Source organism: Oncorhynchus clarkii, chromosome 10 (assembly GCF_045791955.1).
Source record: "Oncorhynchus clarkii lewisi isolate Uvic-CL-2024 chromosome 10, UVic_Ocla_1.0, whole genome shotgun sequence".
Taxonomy (NCBI): Eukaryota; Metazoa; Chordata; class Actinopteri; order Salmoniformes; family Salmonidae; genus Oncorhynchus; species Oncorhynchus clarkii.
Genome location: NC_092156.1, coordinates 20,615,637 through 20,636,830, shown reverse-complemented (window position 1 = coordinate 20,636,830; position 21,194 = coordinate 20,615,637). Strand labels below are relative to the sequence as shown.

The window sequence follows — 21,194 nt, the reverse complement described above, 5'->3', positions numbered from 1 at the left end:
AATGTTTTATATGAAGGTTTTTTGAAGTACTATACACAACTGTCTAATGTAGGCTAACTGATGGTTGTGTTATGATATATTAATTTTCATTTTCTGCAGACCTGGGTAAAATTGTATTTTAAATCATTTGAAATACTTTATCTGTGATTGATTGAACTTTCCTGGCTTAATTAACCAATAGAATAGTTACAAAGGTGCTAACCCTGCCCATTTGGTGCTCAAGCAAACGCTGGAAGTATTTGAATGAATTCAAGTAGTATTTGAACCCAGGTCTGAACTGTTTAGATTCACCCCTCATGTGTATATTATCCTCAGGTAAAGCCTGCCAGGTCAAATGGGCAGCCCAGGATTCTTCCCACAACCACCTGATTGACTTGGTTCTCCTCGAACTGCTACCGGACAATAAACAGGCCCACTCCTACCACCTCCTCATATTAGGTACAGTAGTAACATGTTATTTCAGATGACTTACAGAAACTTTGAAGCCCGAAAGTTTGCACACTATAATTTCAATGTAACAGAGTGGTGTGAGAAGTAGGACATGTAATAATAAAACTGTTTCTGGTCTTTGCAGACAATAATTTCCACCTTGGCGACACCTTGCCCAAGTATATACCAAAAGGTATTTTCTGCCCCTCTTATATATGTTTTGCATTTTGTAACTGAGTTGAGTTGGTTTAAACTCACTCCTCAGGTTGAAATACCCCCACCCGCTAGCTTTTCGGTGGTGCAGCTGGCTAAGGTGTCTCCAGAGGACGGGCACGTGTGTTTGCAAGACAGAGGATGCAAGATTGAGTTCCAGTGTGAACTCTTGAGCGAGGAAGCTAAACTATTGACCGACAGCGTGACCACATTAATATTATGTATTATACAGTGAGGGAAAAAAAGTATTTGATCCCCTGCTGATTTTGTACATTTGCCCACTGACAAAGAAATGATCCGTCTATAATTTTAATGATAGGTTTATTTGAACAGTGAGAGACAGAATAACAACAACAAAAATCCAGAAAAACGCATGTCAAAAATTTTATAAATTGATTTGCATTTGAATGAGGGAAATAAGTATTTGACCCCTCTGCAAAACATGACTTAGTACTTGGTTGCAAGTACTTGGTTGCAAAACCCTTGTTGGCAATCAGAGGTCAGATGTTTCTTGTAGTTGGCCACCAGGTTTGCACACATTTCAGGAGGGATTTTGTCCCACTTCTCTTTGCAGATCTTCTCCAAGTCAAGGTTTCGAGGCTGACGTTTGGCAAATCGAAACTTCAGCTCCCTCCGTAGATTTTCTATGGGATTAAGGTCTGGAGACTGGCTAGGCCACTCCAGGACCTTAATGTGCTTCTTGAGCCATTCCTTTGTTGCCTTGGCTGTGTGTTTTGGGTCATTGTCATGCTGGAATACCCATCCACGACCCATTTTCAATGCCCTGGCTGAGGGAAGGTTCTCACCCAAGATTTGACGGTACATGGCCCCTTCCATCGTCCCTTTGACGCGGTGAAGTTGTCCTGTCCCCTTAGCAGAAAAACACCCCCAAAGCATAATGTTTCCACCTCCATGTTTGACGGTGGGGATGGTGTTCTTGGGGTCATAGGCAGCATTCCTCCTCCTCCAAACACGGCGAGTTGAGTTGATGCCAAAGAGCTCCATTTTGGTCTCATCTGACCACAGCACTTTCCCCCAGTTGTCCTCTGAATCATTCAGATGTTTGGCAAACTTCAGACGGGCATGTATATGTGCTTTCTTGAGCAGGGGGACCTTGCGGGCGCTGCAGGATTTCAGTCCTTCACGGCGTAGTGTTCCCAATTATTTTCTTGGTGACTATGGTCCCAGCTGCCTTGAGATCATTGACAAGATCCTCCCGTGTAGTTCTGGGCTGATTCCTCACCGTTCTCCTGATCATTGCAACTCTATGAGGTGAGATCTTGCATGGAGCCCCAGGCCGAGGGAGATTGACAGTTCTTTTGTGTTTCTTCCATTTGAGAATAATCACACTAACTGTTGTCACCTTCTCACCAAGCTGCTTGGCGATGGTCTTGTAGCCCATTCCTCGTTTTTGAAAGTGTTCAGTTTCATTAAAATAAGATGAACCCTTACCACGCTGCTCTTTGGTCCTCTCTTTCTTCCCAAGACAACCGTTACAGAAACACCCACCAAAAAAGGACCAAGCAGCGTGGGGGGAGTGTGGCGAAGTCAGGTAGGAGACCTGCGCCAACTCCCTGTGCTTACCGGAGAGAGAGAGAGGGACCGGGCAGGCACTGTGTTATGCGGTGGAGCGCACAGTGTCCCCGGTGTGTGTGCATAGCCCGGTGCGGTACATTCCAGCTCCTCGTATCGGCCGGGCTAGAGTGGGCATCGAGCCAGGTGCCATGAAGCCGGCTCTACGCATCTGGTCTCCAGTGCGTCTCCTTGGGCCGGCGTACATGGCACCAGCCTTACGCATGGTGTCCCCGGTTCGCCAGCACAGCCCAGTGCGGGCAATTCCACCTCGCCGCACTGGCCTGGCTACGGGGAGCATTCAACCAGGTAAGGTTGGGCAGGCTCGGTGCTCAAGAGCGCCAGAACGCCTGCACGGTCCGGTCTATCCGGTGCCACCTCCACGCACCAGCCCTCCGGTGGCAGCACCCCGCACCAGGCTGTCTCTCCGTCTTCTCCCTACAGGTGCTCCCGCCTGTCCAGCGCTTCCAGAGCCTTCATCCTCTCCTGAGCCGCCAGAGTCTCCCGCCTGTCCTGGGCCGCCAGAGCCTCCCGCCTGTCCTGGGCCGCCAGAGCCTCCCGCCTGTCCTGGGCCGCCAGAGCCTCCCGCCTGTCCTGGGCCGCCAGAACCTCCCGCCTGTCCTGGGCCGCCAGAGCCTCCCGCCTGTCCTGGGCCGCCAGAGCCTCCCGCCTGTCCTGGGCCGCCAGAGCCTCCCGCCTGTCCTGGGCCGCCAGAGCCTCCCGCCTGTCCTGGGCCGCCAGAGCCTCCCGCCTGTCCTGGGCCGCCAGAGCCGCCCGCATGTCCTGGGCCGCCAGAGCCGTCAGTCAGCCAGGAGCCGCCGGAATCGCCCTTCACTCTGGAGCCGCCGGAGTCTCCCACCTGTCTGGCGCTGCCGGAGTCTCCATTTCTAGGGTCCCCAGTCCGAGGTCGGTGGCGAGGGTCGCCGTGTTTAAGAGGCCACGGAGGCGGACAATGAGGCGGAGAAAAACTGTGGTGAAGTGGGGTCCACGTCCCGCGCCAGAGCCGCCACCACGGACAGACGCCCACCCAGACCCTCCCCTATAGGTTCAGGTTTTGCGGCCAGAGTGCGCACCTTTGGGGGGGGGGGTTCAGGTTTTGCGGCCAGAGTCCGCACCTTTGGGGGGGAGGGGGGGGGGGTACTGTCACGTTCTGACCTTAGTTCCTTTGTTTTGTCTTTTGTTTTAGTATGGTCAGGGCGTGAGTTGGGTGGGTTGTCTATGTTGTCTAGTTGTTTGGGCTAAACTATAGATGGGCTATGTGCAGTAATCTGTGAGCTGCTCTGACAGCTGGTGCTTAAAGCTAGTGAGGAAGATAAGTGTTTCCAGTTTCAGAGATTTTTGTAGTTCGTTCCAATCAAAGACACTTGGGAGCCAGAAATCTTTCTGATTGAGAGGGGGTCAAATACTTATTTCCCCCATTAAAATGCAAATCAATTTATAACATTTTTGACATGCGTTTTTCTGTTTTTTTTTTTTGTTATTCTGTCTCTCACTGTTCAAATAAACCTACCATTACAATTATAGACGGATAATTTCTTTGTCAGTGGGCAAACGTACAAAATCAGCAGGGGATCAAATACTTTTTTCCCTCACTGTATTATGTGAAATATTGACTTGTTTTGCATTAGGGTGAGTAACGGTGTGTGTTTGTGCAGGCAGTGGAGACTCGTTCACGGTGGTGACCAAGACTCAGGAAAATGTCACAGTGACTCTGCACTTGAGGGGCATGGTGTTCAACCCCATCAGTGCCATCCTCTACATCTGGGGCAACGCTCTGCTCTGCTCGTGGGTATTCAGCTGTGTGTGTGTGTGAGAGAGAGAGAGAGAGAGAGAGAGAGAGAGCGGCTAGCTTACATTTAGGGTTCGTATAGCTATAGATTTGAGCGACTGGACTGTGAGCACACACAACTGAAACCGTCTCTGAAATAAAGGCTAGAAAGTAGCAGAAGTGTGTGCATAACGTTCGTGTAAGGGTTTCCATTAGGAAAATGTGGCGCCGAACATTTCGCTGGCATTATTTTAATTTACCAGACACCCACGGTTCTCAGAATGACAGAAATCACCTCTCCATCACGGTTGACAACTCCACAGTGTCGCCCTCCCAGAGTGCAAAGAACCTTGGCGTGACCCTGGACAACACACTGTCAAAGTCCTAATCCAGACACTTGTCCTCTCCCGTCTGCACTACTGCAACTCGCTGTTGGTTGGGCTCCCCGCTTGTACCATCAACCTCCTGCAACTTATCCAGAACACTGCAGCCCACCTGTTTTTCAACCTTTCCAAGTTCTCTCATGTCACCCCGCTCCTCCACACACTCCCCTGGCTTCCACTTGAAGCTCGCATCCACTACAAGACCATGGTGCTTACCTACGGAACAGCAAGAGGAACTGCTCATCCCTACCTTCCGGCTATGCTCAAACCCTACACCCCAACCCAAGCACTCTGTTCTGCCACCTCAGGTCTCTTTGCCCTCCCACCCCTAGGGCAGCTCCTGCTCAGCCCAGTCCAAGCTCTTCACTTTCCTGGTACCCCAATGGTGGAACCAGCTTCCCCCTGATGCTAAGACAGCAGAGTCCCTTACCATCTTCGGAACACCCCTGAAATCCTACCTCTTCAAGCAGTATCTTAAATAATCCTCCTCCTCACCTTCTAGCTCTGACTCTACTTTGAGGAAGAATTTACTGTCTATGCCTGTCATGTGTTTGTCCCACCTAACTGTCTTTAGATGAATGCACTAACTAGATAAGAGCATCTGCTAAATGACTAAAATGTAAACTTAATTAATCCTATTAACAGAATATGCAACTCGATGATGCAACTGCATGCGTACTTAACAATTCTGATTTTAGAATAAAATAGTAGTCTATGTCAATCTATTATCCCCCAAAGTAGAAAAGTTGACCTATTCTAAATAGCCTATTCCAAACGGACTCTGGGATGATATATCCCACATTCATATAACCAGTAGGCCTAGGCAAAAAAAAAAAAAAAATCTAAATAAGCCATGAGGCTGATGCAACAGATCAGAATGTTTCGCTTAAAATGTTGATAAACCATTATTTCTTCACATTATAAGCGGAGCAATGCGCAGGTTTGTGCCTTTGGCTACTGGACAATGAAAGAAAGTTGATTTGAAAACCAATAGAACATGAGAGAAATGGGCTACTTGTTTCAATGGCATATTTATGAAATAATTACCTCCCATGTTTGGTTGTGTTTTGGCTAGGCCGTTTTGAAGCAAGGTGAACATTCCTCATAATATGTCGTAAAATGATCAGTTTTCAAATAATTAAGTGTATGTTTTCAAAATGCATACTGCCTCCAGCTCATTGCAAAGTGGCGTGTGACGAGCTGAAGCCTGCCTACCGTTATATGCACTTGAATGGCAAAGGGAAAGCATGCTTCAATTACAGTTGAGAAATAAAAATAGTAGCTCTTTTTAGCCGGGCTATCAAAACTGTTTTTAACATGCGATTTCATTTAGAATTGTTTGCGCAATGATTGGCCTTTAAAAAAAAAAATCACGTTTCACTCCAGCTGCAACAGAAGCTGAAACAGATTTTCAGCTTTAACTAGACTCTCTTATCTGTATGCTGTGCACGTGTGATAAATAATAATCATAACGACTAATGAAAATACATCTGGCCATTTAATTCCTCTAAATTATGCAAAGTAACCCATAGACCGATAAGTATGAGCGGTCAAATGTATTTGCATCAACTGGTATTTTCATAAATTAATAGGCTAAAAAGCATTATTTTGCAATGGCATTTTTTTTCTTCTTTTTTTTCGGATAATTAGCTGATGCCAAGTTTATTTCTCGGTTTATATTTTTTTTAATCTGCCAATAGCCAGCTACTACCGGCTAACGGAAACCCTGGTGCATGTGTGTGTAAACGCAGGTACAGTTGAAGTCGGAAGTTTACATACACTTAGGTTGGAGTCATTAAAACTACTTTTTCAACCACTCCACAAATTTATTGTTAACAAACTATAGTTTTGGCAAGTCAGTTAGGTCATCTACTTTGTGCATGACACAAGTCATTTCTCCAACAATTGTTTACAGACAGATTATTTCACTTATAATTCACTGTATCACAATTCCAAAGAAGTTTACATACACTAAGTTGACTGTGCCTTTAAACAGCTTGGAATATTCCAGAAAATGATGTTATGGCTTTAGAAGCTTCTGATAGGCTAATTGACATAATTTGAGTCAATTGGAGGTGTACCTGTGGATGTATTTCAAGGCCTACCTTTCAACTCAGTGCTTATTTTCTTGACATCATGGGAAAATCAAAAGAAATACTGTGAAAGACCTCAGAAGTTTTTTTTTAGACTTCCACAAGTCTGGTTCATCCTTGGGAGCAATTTCCAAACGCCTGAAGGTACCACGTGCATCTGTACAAACTATAGTACACAAGTATAAACACCATGGGACCACGCAGCTGTCATACCGCTCAGGAAGGAGACGCGTTCTGTCTCCTAGAGATGAACGTACTTTGGTGCGAAAAGTGCAAATCAATCTCAGAACAACAGCAAAGCATCTTGTGAAGATGCTGGAGGAAACAGATACAAAAGTACCTATATCCACAGTAAAACTATTCCTATATCGACATAACTCGAAAGGCCGCTCAGCAAGGAAGAAGCCGTTGCTCCAAAACTGCCATAAAAAAAGCCAGACTACGGTTTGCAACTGCACATGGGGAAAAAGATTGTACTTTTTGGAGAAATGTCCTCTGGTCTGATGACCATAATGACCATCGTTATGTTTGGAGGAAAAAGGGGGAGGCTTGCAAGCTGAAGAACACCATCCCAACCGTGAAGCACGGGGGTGGAAGCATCTTGTTGTGGGGGTGCTTTGCTGCAGGAGGGACTGGAGCACTTCACAAAATAGTTGGCATCATGAGGAAGTAAAATTCTGTGGATATATTGAAGCAACATCTGTCATGGAAATTTCCTTAATTACCAAATGATGAGAGAGCAAATCACACACCAGTCAGAGTTATGCTTAATCTTCACCTTTAATAATAATTAAGCTTTTGCAATAGCATTTTGACTTTCAACTTTTCAGTATCTCTAATGAAAAGTTGAGAGTGGTCAACATAATGGCAACTGAGATCTTTTATAGCAAAGATTCACCCCCCCCTAGTCGACATGACAAACCACAGGTCTTAGGAACTTACACAAAGAAAGACTTTACTTCAGAGAGGAGTATCCCATAGCCAGACAGCATTGGCTAAACAAAGCTCTTATCTCGTTCTTGGTACAAAGTGGTACCAAGACATTACCCCCAACCAATGATATATATCAATTGTCATTTTAGACACTCCCATCCCAAATACAACCAATTCTGGACAAGCTCACGGAGAGGAGAGTGAGCCTCTAGGTCAAGATAAGGGCAACGAGAGAAGGAACATAGAATGGTTCCAGACACTGCCATCCTCCTCTCCCCGATGGGAAAAGTAGGGAGTGACTGGCACACAGACATGGTGGAGCCAAGAGATAATTGGTTCCCCCTCAATCATCCCTTCACATGGTTTAAAATATACGTTTACACATGACGACAAGCTTGACCTCTCCCCTCTCTGCGGCCCAAGTAACTGAACCCTGACAGAGAACAGATAACTGCAAATGGCCACCATATAGTACAACAAGATACATTCTGATGAGAAGTAACTCACAAGCATATAATGAAAATAAAACATCTTATCTATGTTACCCAACTAATTCTGATTTATCCCCAACACATCTCAAGACATCAGTCAGGAAGTTAAAGCTTGGTTGCAAATGGGTCTTCCAAATGGACAATGACCCCAAGCATACTTCCAAAGTTGTGGCAAAATGGCTTAAGGACAACAAAGTCAAGGTATTGGAGTGGCCATCACAAAGCCCTGACCTCAATCCTATAGAAAATTTGTGGGCAGAACTGAAAAAGCGTGTGCGAGCAAGGAGGCATACAAACCTGACTAAGTTACACCAGCTCTGTCAGGAGGAATGGGCCAAAATTCACCCAAACATATTGTGGGAAGCTTTTGGAAGGCTACCTGAAATGTTTGACTCAAGTTAAACCATTTAAAGGCAATGCTACCAAATACTAATTGAGTGTATGTAAACTTCTGTCCCACTGGAAATGTGATGAAATAAATAAAAGCTGAAAGAAATTTTTCTCTCTACTATTATTCTGACATTTCACATTCTTAAAATAAAGTGGTGATCCTAACTGACCTAAAACAGGGAATTTTTACTAGGATTAAATGTCAGGAATTGTGAAAAACTGAGTTTAAATGTATTTGGCTAAGGTGTATGTAAACTTCCGACTTCAATTGTACATGATGCTTGCGTGAAGGTAGGTCATATTTGCAGAAAGTCTTTGTCTATCGTTTGTCTGTGGTTCCCAACAGTCAAGACCAGGGGATGAGCTACCTGTTCTTTAATGGCTTCCCTCTGGATCAGATGATTAAGTACTTCACTCTGTCCTACCACGGAGAGTTCGCCTTCGTCACAGAGACCGAAGAGGTATATCTGTGTGAAGTACTTTTTTGCTCATTGTGAAATTACGTGTATTTGTGTTAAAAACTTTTGTGAAATGAAACACTCATTTGTGACAATATAAAATTAGTGTGTGTGAGCATGTTTGTTTGTGTGCACGTGTGTGTGTTTCAGCTGTGGTGGGGGCAGGAGGGCGTGGACCAGGTAATGCGAGTGCGCCCCTCCCTGGGCTGGCAGGCCTTCTCTAGCCTGCAGGCTCTGAAGGGCGACAGCTCCTACTCCATGACCCACAGCCTGCTCACTGTCTTCTACGACTGGGACAAACAGTTGCAGGAGGTAACCCTATAACTATTATGAATTTATAAACGTGGATTGTGTATCAGTTTCATAGGGATGTGTATGATTAACCAGATTGACAAGTGTATTGTGGTAGAATCAGACAGTTGTGGCAGTCTTAAGATTTGATCACAGTTGTTATATAAAATAGGTTGTACATCACTTGTACAATCTGAGTGTGCACTACGCCTATTTGTTTTCATGAGAATATACACTGCGTGTACAGAACATTAGGAACACCTTCCTAATATTGAGTTGCATCCCCTTTTGCCCTCAGAACAGCCTCAATTTGTCTGGAATGGACTCTACAAGGTATCAAGCATTCCACAGGGAAGCTGGCCCATATTGACTCCAATGCTTGACACAGTTGTGTCAAGTTTGCTGGATGTCCTTTTGGTGGTGGACCATTCTTGAAACACACGGGAAACTGCTGAATGTGAAAAACCTGAGTGCGTTGCAGTTTTTGACACTCTAACCGGTGCACCTGGCACCTACTACCATACCCTTTTCAAAGGCACTTAAATCTTTTGTCTTGTCAATTCATCCTCTGAATGGCACACGTCTCAATTGTCTGGAGGCTGAAAACTCCTTCTTTTAACCTGTCTTCTCCCCTTCATCTACACAGATTTAACAGGTGACATCAATAAGGGATCATAGCTTTCACCTGGTCAGTCTTTGCAATGGAAAGAGCAGGTGTTCCTAATGTTTAGTTTTCTCAGTGTAGATGTTGTATAATTCCACCTGTGGGAGGTTGACGGTAAACCCTCTCTCTCGTCTCTCTTTCCTCTCGTTAGGTGGTTTACACAGTGGACTCTAAGGGAAAGGGTTCTGTGGTGAAGAGGGAGCTGCCTGTGCCAGAGATACTTTCCTATAGCCACTTCTCGACCACCCCCCGCAAAGTCCACCACTTGGAGTACTGTTCCTTTATCTGGGTTTTCTACTGACTATACTTCAATGTACATTTTTTGCCGAATATATATATATATATTACCGTTTTCCTTTCTCCCGCCCTTTCCCCTCTCCCCCCAGGTCGTTCAGTGCCTTCTCTTTTCCCCTCACCTGCCCCTTCTTCTGGGAGCACATGGCAGACCTGCCCCACCCAGAGCCCTACAACCGCATCCAGCAATACCTGACCCGGCCCCCCCTGGTGCCCACCTCCTTGGGCCTCCAGACCACTGCCTCCCTGGCCACCTACCAGGGCCTGCTGCACCACCTGCTCCAACTGCACTCGGACTACATCATGGTAGGCCTACATCAGCCGTCTGTCTGCTCCATACACTGCCCAATCCCAAATCGACCCCAATTCACTTGTGGAGATGAGAGGATTTCCCCAGGTACTACAAATGAGAATGTCATCTCCGTCAACAAAAATAAGGGTTAAAAAACATTTGACCATTATCTACCTCAGATCTCCACAAGTGCATAGAGCGAAGAATCGAGGGGCCGATTTGGGATTGTGTCCTACTCCTTCATTCTCCTTCCTCAAGCTCCAGTGTAAAATTACCGCCTCCCATCAGGCTGGTGAAATCCCTCACCTCAGTGCTGTTGTGATTGCCAGAGGAGGCATTGCTTTTGTGAAGGATTTAACGATACTGACTTGATTGACTTTACCTCTTTCCAGGACATTGGCGATCCCGTCCATAACCCAACCTGGCGCTGGTGGAAGGACAAAGTTATATATGCGGTCAGATTCTTCTTCTAAGAGTTTGACCCTGCACAGAAAACACACACATATATACACCATCTGTCACTCCACATGAAAGTTTCCTTTTACCCCTTAATACCAATCATGTCCTCTTGGCTCTCCAGGACTACTACTTCTACATGGCTAGCAACGGCGTGTCGTCCACAGGCTTTAACGTGGAGATTGGGGGCTACTCCCGGGCCTACATGAGTTCGGAGATCACCTTCCCAGACATGGTGTACCTGGACCGGGTCTCCTCCTTCTCCTTCTCCATCTACATCGCCTGCGGCTCAGCCAAACACCTCTCTGTGGAGGAGAAACCCCGAGGTGGGAGCAGAGAATGGGCTCATGTTCATTAGGCTATATTTAAAAGAAAGTGAATGCTGTTTGTACTCAAGTCATACACCAGTGAAAATCATTTCAACATACTAATGAACTGTTTAAGAGCATTCTGTTGGCGTTCCTGTGATGTTTTACGTCATTTGTTGTGTGTCTCTAATGATTGTCGTACCTTAAAGAGCTCAGTGACATCAACTACATCTGGCTCTCAGCTGAGGTATCCAACAACCGCTACATCCATGTGTCTGTGACCAGGAACGAGCTCTTCAACAGAGGGGCCGTGTTATATAAGGTAACACATACAGAAACCAAGCCTAAGATACCTCAGTATGTCCTTGACTTTTACAACCTACAACATATTTCTCACACAGCTTCATTTTCACATATTTTCAGTTGATCACAGTGGAAGTGTGCTCACAGCTCAGTGTAATATAATATTTGCCATTTAGCAGACACTTTTATCCAGAGCATGCATACATTTTCACATCGTGGCCCCAGTGGCAATCGAACCCATGGCCCACGACCCTAGCGTGCTCTACCAACTGAGCAAACAGGACAAACTGTATAGTGTTACCATAACAGAACAAAATGTTGTTCTTCCACGTTCCCAGGTGACTGTGAAAGACAGGGGGCTGTTTCCCGGTCAAGTGCTGGCGGGTGAGGGGCTCCTGGCTTTCAACCTCCTGCTAAGGGTGAGATGCGAACGGCGAGGGCCTGGAACAATATGGCTCATATATTTGACAGGGAATGCTACAACTCTGAATGTTTGGAGATGTTTTATGAGTAGTGTTGTTGAGTCTTCTATCCACCATGGGTCTCTCTCTCTCTCTCTCTCAAACTGATGTGTGAATGCAGGTGAGCAGCTCGGAGATGAAGTGCTACCAACAGAAAGACCAGGGGATAGCCCTTAGAGTCAGTATTATGTTGTCTGTACTCCATCTATGCTGTCCTATTTTGTTAGACTCACTTAGTAGGGTCAACTTCAAGACAACCCAATGCATTGAAAACACTGGTGCTATAGGCCATTCAATGCCATCTAATGCATAATTCACATGGCTCGATTATTTTCCTTTCATGTCATCCTTTCCATCACAATTCCAGCAACTATGGTGGATGTGTTACCAGGCTAGCCCAATACAGCTCAGCTCAGCCCTATAGTGTGACCAGGCATACATGTCTCTGCCACCTGTAACTGATATTCCGTTTTGTTTTGCACCACCACTTAGGGGCTGCACAGGGTGCCCATCTACATTGGCTGCCCTCCCGGGAACCGCCTGGCGTTTGACATCACAACCACCCTGGAGCAGTGTGCCAACAACAACAAGCGCTACTTCAACTGCCCCAAACCCGACCCCATCATGCCTTGCTTTTACTACGAAGACCGTGAGACTATGACCCTGAACTAAACCTGATTTGAAATAGTCAACGTTTGCGAAGACATAAGTTTTGACCCTCAACCTAAATCTAAATTGCACACATACATCTTGTACATTAGTGCGGCGGGGAGCACGGCAGTGAAAATGTATAATGTAAGCCCCCTCTAAATAGGGAATGTGTCTTCTGCATTTAACCCAACCCCTCTGAATCAGAGAGGTGCTGCAATAATCGACATCCACGTCTTCAGCGCCCGGGGAACAGTGGGCTAACTGCCTTGCTTGGGCAGAAGGACAGGTTTTTACCTTGTCAGCTCAGGGATTCGATCCAGCAACCTTTGGGTTACTGGCCCAACGCTCTAACTACTAGGCTACCTGCCGTCAACTACCTACCCAATTTACATGTCCTCCATTGTGTCTCTGTGTCTGCAGTGTTCTATCCCTTCTTCTTGATCCAGGATATGGTCTCTGGAGAGTCCGAGAGATTCCTCGGGAGGTAAACCCCCTCCCCCTTCATATTAATCTCATCCCATCTTGTGCTACCTTTTTGTACTCAAGACATAAAAAGAAACGTCTTTGTGGTTTCTATACATTAATTGCTGTTGTTGAAGCCCATGGCTTGATATCATACTGTCTCTAATTGTTACACTACAGCTATACCTTTAAGGTGGTTGGCGGAGGAGCTTACTCGAAAGATCACATCCGCCTCTACACTCCAGAGGAGGTGCTTATGTATAACAGCCTCAACTACAGGTAATGGAGTTGCACTGGAGCTACACAGGAAAACACACAGGAACCAAATGTATCGTTTTAATATATTAGGACCAGGTTGGTTTAAAATACGATACAAATAGAGATGCATATGTGTGTGATTCACCCTGGTTTCCCTCTGTCCCACAGCTCCCAGAGGACACTGGTCTGGATGTTTGAAGACATGGACAGCAGTGTTAATATCACTAAGGAAGGATTCGTGGTCATGCATGGCAATACAAACAAGATTCGGTAACACTCACCTACACATATATACACATTATTTCAGCTTTTATTACTTTCATCACATTCCCAGTGAGTCAGAAGTTTACATACACTCAGTAAGTATTTGGTAGCATTGCCTTTAAATTGTTTAACTTGGGTCAATCGTTTCAGGTAGTCTTCCACAAGCTTCCCACAATAAGTTGGGTGAATTTCGGCCCATTCCTCCTGACAGAGCTGATGTAACTAAGTCAGGTTTGTAGGCCTTTTTGCTCGCACATGCTTTTTCAGTTCTGCCCACAAATTTTCTATAGGATTGAGGTCAGGGCTTTGTGATGGCCACTCCAATACCTTGACTTTGTTGTCCTTAAGCCATTTTGCCACAACTTTGGAAGTATGCTTGGGGTCATTGTCCATTTGGAAGACCCATTTGCGACCAAGCTTTAACTTCCTGACTGATGTCTTGAGAGGTTGCTTCAATATATCCATATAATTGTCCTTCCTCATGAAGCCATCTATTTTGTGAAGTGCACGAGTCCCTCCTGCAGCAAAGCACCCCCACAACATGATGCTGCCACCCCCGTGCTTCACGGTTGGGATGGTGTTCTTCGGCTTGCAAGCCCCCCCCCTTTTTCCTCCAAACATAACGATGGTCATTATGGCCAAACAGTTATATTTTTGTTTCATCAGACCAGAGGACATTTCTCCAAAAAGTACGATCTTTGTCTCCATGGGCAGTTGCTAACCGTAGTCTGGCTTTTGTGTGGCGGTTTTGGAGCAGTGGCTTCTTCCTTGCTGAGCGGCCTTTCAGGTTATGTTGATATAGGACTCGTTTTACTCTGGATATAGATACTTTTGTACCTATTTCCTCCAGCATCTTCACAAGGTCCTTTGCTGTGGTTCTGGGAGTGATTTGCACATTTCGCACTAAAGTACGTTAATCTCAAGGAGGTAGGACACTTCTCGTTCCTGAGCGGTATGATGGCTGTGTGGTCCCATGGTGTTTATGCTTGCGTACTATTGTTTGTACAGATGAGCGTGGTACCTTCAGGCGTTTGGAAATTGCTCCCAAGGATGAACCAGACTTCTGGAGGTCTACAATTATTTTTCTGAGGTCTTGGCTGATTTCTTATGATTTTCACATGATGTCAAGCAAGGAGCCCATGAGTTTGAAGGTAGGCCTTGAAACACATCCACAGGTACACCTCCAATTGACTCAATGATGTCAATTAGCCTATCAGAATCTTCTAAAGCCATGACATAATTTTCTGGAATTTTCCAAGCTGTTTAAAGGCACAGTCAACTTAGTGTATGTAAACTTCTGACACACTGGAATTGATACAGTGAATTATATGTGAAATAATCTGTCTGTAAACAGTTGTTGGAGAAATTACTTGTGTCATGCACAAAGTAGATGTCCTAACCAACAATGACTGTTAGCAAGAAATTTGTGGAGTTGTTGAAAACTAGTTTTAATGACTCCAACCTAAGTGTAATGTAAACTCTCGACTTCAACTGTATATATACACACATACCTATATACATACATATACAGTGCCTTGCGAAAGTATTCGGCCCCCTTGAACTTTGCGACCTTTTGCCACATTTCAGGCTTCAAACATAAAGATATAAAACTGTATTTTTTTGTGAAGAATCAACAACAAGTGGGACACAATCATGAAGTGGAACGACATTTATTGGATATTTCAAACTTTTTTAACAAATCAAAAACTGAAAAATTGGGCGTGCCAAATTATTCAGCCCCTTTACTTTCAGTGCAGCAAACTCTCCAGAAGTTCAGTGAGGATCTCTGAATGATCCAATGTTGACCTAAATGACTAATGATGATAAATACAATCCACCTGTGTGTAATCAAGTCTCCGTATAAATGCACCTGCACTGTGATAGTCTCAGAGGTCTGTTAAAAGCGCAGAGAGCATCATGAAGAACAAGGAACACACCAGGCAGGTCCGATATACTGTTGTGAAGAAGTTTAAAGCCGGATTTGGATACAAAAAGATTTCCCAAGCTTTAAACATCCCAAGGAGCACTGTGCAAGCGATAATATTGAAATGGAAGGAGTATCAGACCACTGCAAATCTACCAAGACCTGGCCGTCCCTCTAAACTTTCAGCTCATACAAGGAGAAGACTGATCAGAGATGCAGCCAAGAGGCCCATGATCACTCTGGATGAACTGCAGAGATCTACAGCTGAGGTGGGAGACTCTGTCCATAGGACAACAATCAGTCGTATATTGCACAAATCTGGCCTTTATGGAAGAGTGGCAAGAAGAAAGCCATTTTTTAAAGATATCCATAAAAAGTGTTGTTTAAAGTTTGCCACAAGCCACTTGGGAGACACACCAAACATGTGGAAGAAGGTGCTCTGGTCAGATGAAACCAAAATTGAACTTTTTGGCAACAATGCAAAACGTTATGTTTGGCGTAAAAGCAACACAGCTGAACACACCATCCCCACTGTCAAACATGGTGGTGGCAGCATCATGGTTTGGGCCTGCTTTTCTTCAGCAGGGACAGGGAAGATGGTTAAAATTGATGGGAAGATGGATGGAGCCAAATACAGGACCATTCTGGAAGAAAACCTGATGGAGTCTGCAAAAGACCTGAGACTGGGACAGAGATTTGTCTTCCAACAAGACAATGATCCAAAATATAAAGCAAAATCTACAATGGAATGGTTCAAAAATAAACATATCCAGGTGTTAGAATGGCCAAGTCAAAGTCCAGACCTGAATCCAATCGAGAATCTGTGGAAAGAACTGAAAACTGCTGTTCACAAATGCTCTCCATCCAACCTCACTGAGCTCGAGCTGTTTTGCAAGGAGGAATGGGAAAAAATGTCAGTCTCTCGATGTGCAAAACTGATAGAGACATACCCCAAGCGACTTACAGCTGTAATCGCAGCAAAAGGTGGCGCTACAAAGTATTAACTTAAGGGGGCTGAATAATTTTGCACGCCCAATTTTTCAGTTTTTTTTATTTTTTTATTTTTTTAAATATCCAATAAATGTCGTTCCACTTCATGATTGTGTCCCACTTGTTGTTGATTCTTCACAAAAAAATACAGTTTTATATCTTTATGTTTGAAGCCTGAAATGTGGCAAAAGGTCGCAAAGTTCAAGGGGGCCGAATACTTTCGCAAGGCACTGTATGTATGTATGTATATGTATATATATATATATATATATATATATATATATACACACATCTACACATATATATATATATACACCAATACATACATATACACATATATATATATATATATACACATATATATATATATACATATATATATATATACATATACACTTGTGTGTGTATGTATGTATGTATATATATATATATATATATATATATATATATACATACATACACATGTATCGTTCCACTTCATGACATATGAATATATATATATATACATATATACATACATACATACATATACATACACATATATATATATATGTTATATATACATATAAAATCACACAAAAATTATCAATGGAAATCAAATTTATCAACCCATGGAGGTCTGGATTTGGAGTCACACTCGAAATTAAAGTGGAAAACCACACTACAGGCTGATCCAACTTTGATGTAATGTCCTTAAAACAAGTCAAAATGAGGCTCAGTAGTGTGTGTGTCCTCCACGAGCCTCTATGACCTCCCTACAACGCCTGGGCATGCTCCTGATGAGGTGGCGGATGGTCTCCTGAGGGATATCCTCCCAGACCTGGACTAAAGCATCTGCCAACTCCTGGACAGTCTGTGGTGCATCATTGGTGGATGGAGCGAGACATGATGTCCCAGATGTGCTCAATTGGATTCAGGTCTGGGGAACAGGCGGGCCAGTCCATAGCATCAATGCCTTCCTCTTTCAGGAACTGCTGACACACTCCAGCCACATGAGGTCTAGCATTGTCTTGCATTAGGAGGAACCCAGGGCCAACCACACCAGCATATGGTCTCACAAGGGGTCTGGGGATCTCATCTCGGTACCTAATGGCAGTCAGGCTACCTCTGGCGAGCACATGGAGGGCTGTGCGGCCCCCCAAAGAAATGCCACCCCACACCATGACTGACCCACCGCCAATCCGGTCATGCTGGAGGATGTTGCAGGCAGCAGAACGTTCTCCACGGCGTCTCCAGACTGTCACGTCTGTCACATGTGCTCAGTGTGAACCTGCTTTCATCTGTGAAGAGCACAGGGTGCCAGTGGCGAATTTGCCAATCTTGGTGTTCTCTGACAAATGCCAAACGTCCTGCACGGTGTTGGACTGTAAAGCACAACCCCCACCTGTGGACGTCGGGCCCTCATACCACCCTCATGGAGTCTGTTTCTGACCGTTTGAGCAGACACATGCACATTTGTGGCCTGCTGTAGGTCATTTTGCAGGGCTCTGGCAGTGCTCCTCCTGCTCCTCCTTGCACAAAGGCAGAGGTAGCGGTCCTGCTGCTGGGTTGTTGCCCTTCTACGGCCTCCTCCACGTCTCCTGATGTATTGGCCTGTCTCCTGGTAGCGCCTCCATGCTCTGGACACTACGCTGACAGACACAGCAAACCTTCTTGCCACAGCTCGCATTGATGTGCCATCCTGGATGAACTGCACTACCTGAGCCACTTGTGTGGGTTGTAGACTCCGTCTCATGCTACCACTAGAGTGAAAGCACCGCCAGCATTCAAAAATAACTAAAACATCAGTCATAGGAACTGAGAAGTGGTCTGTGGTTATCACCTGCAGAACCACTCCTTTATTGGGGGTGTCTTGCTAATTGCCTATAATTTCCACCTGTTGTCTATTCCATTTGCACAACAGCATGTGAAATTTATTGTCAATCAGTGTTGCTTCCTAAGTGGACATTTTTATTTCACAGAAGTGTGATTAACTTGGAGTTACATTGTGTTGTTTGTGTTCCCTTTAGTTTTTTTGAGCAGTGTGTGTATATATATATATATATATATATATATATATATATACACACACACACACACACACACACCCTTACGCATCACTTTGTATACCAGGGTTGGCTGGCCTTCTCTAGTCACTCGTAGGCACTGGTATACTTTGATTTACAAAGCCATTTGGGGTTTACTACCTTTTTATTTGGGCATTTTTATTGTTCGGAAATGTGGTGGGTACTCTCTTCGTTCGCTGGACTTTATCCTGCTAACTGTTCCAAATGTCCGAACTGAATTTGGTAAAAGGGCTTTTATGTACTCTGCGCCATCGTCGTGGAACGCCTTACAAAATACTTTTAAACTGGAAGAACTTGTCCCGATTGGTATTTTTAAATCACTGATGAATGATCTTGAGACTGATTCCCTGACCTGTCAATGTTTTTAATTTGCTGTTTTTGATTTTGTTATACTCTTGTGAATTCTATGGTGATTACTTGTAGTTTTTCATGTTGTTTGTCTGTATTTTTTGTAATGACTTGGTGCTGCCTATCTTGGCCAGGACGCTCTTGAAAATTAGATTTTAAATCTCAATGAGCCCTTCCTGGTTAAATAAAGGTTACATTAAAAAAAAAGACATACTCACAGTGCATTTGCATTTAGATTTACTTAAGTATTCAGACCCTTTGCTGGGTACATAGTTGAAGCACCTTTGGCAGCGATTATAGACTGAAGTCTTCTTGGGTATGACGCTACAAGCTTGGCACATCTTTTTTGGGGAGTTTCTCCCATTCTTCACTGCAGAGCCTCTCAAGCTCTGTGAGGTTGGATGGGGAGCCTTGCTGCACAACTATTTTCAGGTCTCCAGAGATGTTCGATCAGGTTTATGTCCGGGCTCTGGCACTCAAGGACATTGAGACTTGTCTCGAAGCCACTCCTACATTGTCTTGGCTGTATGCTTAGGGTCGTTGTCCTGTTGGAAGGTGAACCTTCATCCCAGTCTGAGGTCCTGAATGCCCCGGAGCAGGTTTTCATCAAGTATCTCGCTCATCTTTCCCTCGATCCTGACTAGTGTCACAGTCCTTGCTGCTGAAAAACATCCCCACAGCATGATGCTGCCACCACCATGCTTCACCGTAGGGATGGTACCAGGTTTCCTCCAGACGTGACGCTTGACATTCAGGCCCAACATTTTTGTCAGATTGACCATTGGGTTCTTGGTCTCCTCCCTGACCAAGGCCCTTCTCCCACAACTGCTTAGTTTGGCCCGCCGGCCAGCTCTGGGGAGTCTTGTTGGTTCCAAACTTCTTCCATTTAAGAATGATGGAGGCCACTGTGTTCTTGGGGACCTATAATGCAGCAGTTTTGGTACCCTTCCCCAGATCTGTGCCTCGACACAATCCTGTCTCGGTGCTCTATGGACAATTCCTTCGACCTCATGGCTTGGTTTTTGCTCTGACATGCATTGTCAACTGTGGGACCTTATATAGACGTGTGTGTCTTTCCAGATCATGTCCAATCAATTGAATTTACCACAGGTGGACTCCCAAGTTGTAGAAAAAGGATGTACCGGAGCTCAATTGAGTCTCATAGCAAAGTGTCTGAATACTTAAAATAGGGTATTTAGTTTTGTTTTTAATAAATTAGCAACCATGTTTGCTTTGTGATTAAGTGGTATTGTGTGTAGATTTGAGGAAAAATGTATGTAATAAATTTTAAAATACAGCAGTTAACTAAATGTGGATAAAGTCAAGGGTTCTGAATAATTTCTGAATGCACTGTATATTGTCACATACACTGGATAGGTGCAGTAAAATGTGAGTTGGCTATACAGCACAATCAGGTCTGGTACCAGGCTACATACTGATCACTGACTGGGCTACTTGTTGATGTGCAGGTGGATGTGTCAGGGGAAATCTCCCTGTGGCAACATGGCGGCTCAGAGCCTGGAAGCACCAGACTATTACTTTGTCATCGAAGTCTCAAACAAGTAAGTTCTGCATTACATCTGTGTATAGGGTGTACCTTTTGTCAATGGGTGCACACAAAAGGTCTGATTGCATATTAACAGTGCCTTGTGTTCTTCTTTAGGGGTATAGATTTGAGTACGTACTGTGACTATGCGTTGCGGTTTATACTCCATGTGCATGGATTCCCATTGGACCCCAGCAGAGGCCTTTTCTACATGCTGGTGTGTTCCCTGTATGCGTCCCAAATGGTACCCTATTCCCTATATAGTGCACAACTTTCTCTGGTCAGAAGTAGTGCACTAAATAGGCAATAGGGTGCAATTTGGGATGTAACCCTGGACTCAAATAGAATAGAACCACAACTCTTTCTGCACTGTTGTCAAGTATTACATTTGGTTGACCTGTCTTTCTTCCTCCAGATGACTCTGGCCACCATCGTAGGAATCCTCTTCTGCTTCATTGTGTATAACTGCTGTGGTCCAGGCTTGAAGAATCTGTTAAAGGCAGCCTACCATGCCACCAAGCACAGGACCCACGCAGCGCATGGTAAACCACCCCAAAACCTTATCTTTGAGAATGACCTGTATATTCAGTGATTAGTTGTTGACTGCAAACAGTCGTACCTCAAAGTTAGTGATACAGTGCATGCTCCTTGAGAATGGGATTAGTAATCAACCGCCTACAGCGATCAAATTGTTCTGTTCGGATGTAACTAAGAGTGAACTGTATTTCTTCTGACATTGTTCATGGTTTTGTATCTGATGCTATGTACTGAAGAGGGTGGCATCTGTGTTTCAGAATCCGATGTCTCACTGGCACCTAGTATAGGGGATGGATTTCACAGATCCAGGGATTCAAGGCAGGGCTTAAGCCTAACATCTACTAATTGA

At 44.6% G+C, this 21,194-nt stretch overlaps 1 protein-coding gene across 1 annotated transcript in view; it reads left to right on the top strand.

Moving 5' to 3' along the window:
* LOC139419465 (cation channel sperm-associated auxiliary subunit gamma-like) overlaps positions 1 to 21,194 on the top strand; it is a 32,230-nt gene extending 11,036 nt beyond the window's left edge. Inside the window, exons 10-29 of the mRNA XM_071169412.1 lie at positions 316 to 438; positions 575 to 622; positions 3,870 to 3,999; positions 8,619 to 8,733; positions 8,881 to 9,042; positions 9,837 to 9,955; positions 10,072 to 10,285; positions 10,664 to 10,726; positions 10,852 to 11,053; positions 11,245 to 11,357; positions 11,677 to 11,757; positions 11,921 to 11,977; positions 12,292 to 12,448; positions 12,871 to 12,934; positions 13,093 to 13,191; positions 13,339 to 13,440; positions 20,232 to 20,324; positions 20,426 to 20,525; positions 20,724 to 20,850; positions 21,103 to 21,194. Coding sequence (XP_071025513.1) covers positions 316 to 438; positions 575 to 622; positions 3,870 to 3,999; positions 8,619 to 8,733; positions 8,881 to 9,042; positions 9,837 to 9,955; positions 10,072 to 10,285; positions 10,664 to 10,726; positions 10,852 to 11,053; positions 11,245 to 11,357; positions 11,677 to 11,757; positions 11,921 to 11,977; positions 12,292 to 12,448; positions 12,871 to 12,934; positions 13,093 to 13,191; positions 13,339 to 13,440; positions 20,232 to 20,324; positions 20,426 to 20,525; positions 20,724 to 20,850; positions 21,103 to 21,194 — 2,261 coding nt within the window. The remainder of the gene's footprint in view (positions 1 to 315; positions 439 to 574; positions 623 to 3,869; positions 4,000 to 8,618; positions 8,734 to 8,880; positions 9,043 to 9,836; positions 9,956 to 10,071; positions 10,286 to 10,663; positions 10,727 to 10,851; positions 11,054 to 11,244; positions 11,358 to 11,676; positions 11,758 to 11,920; positions 11,978 to 12,291; positions 12,449 to 12,870; positions 12,935 to 13,092; positions 13,192 to 13,338; positions 13,441 to 20,231; positions 20,325 to 20,425; positions 20,526 to 20,723; positions 20,851 to 21,102) is intronic.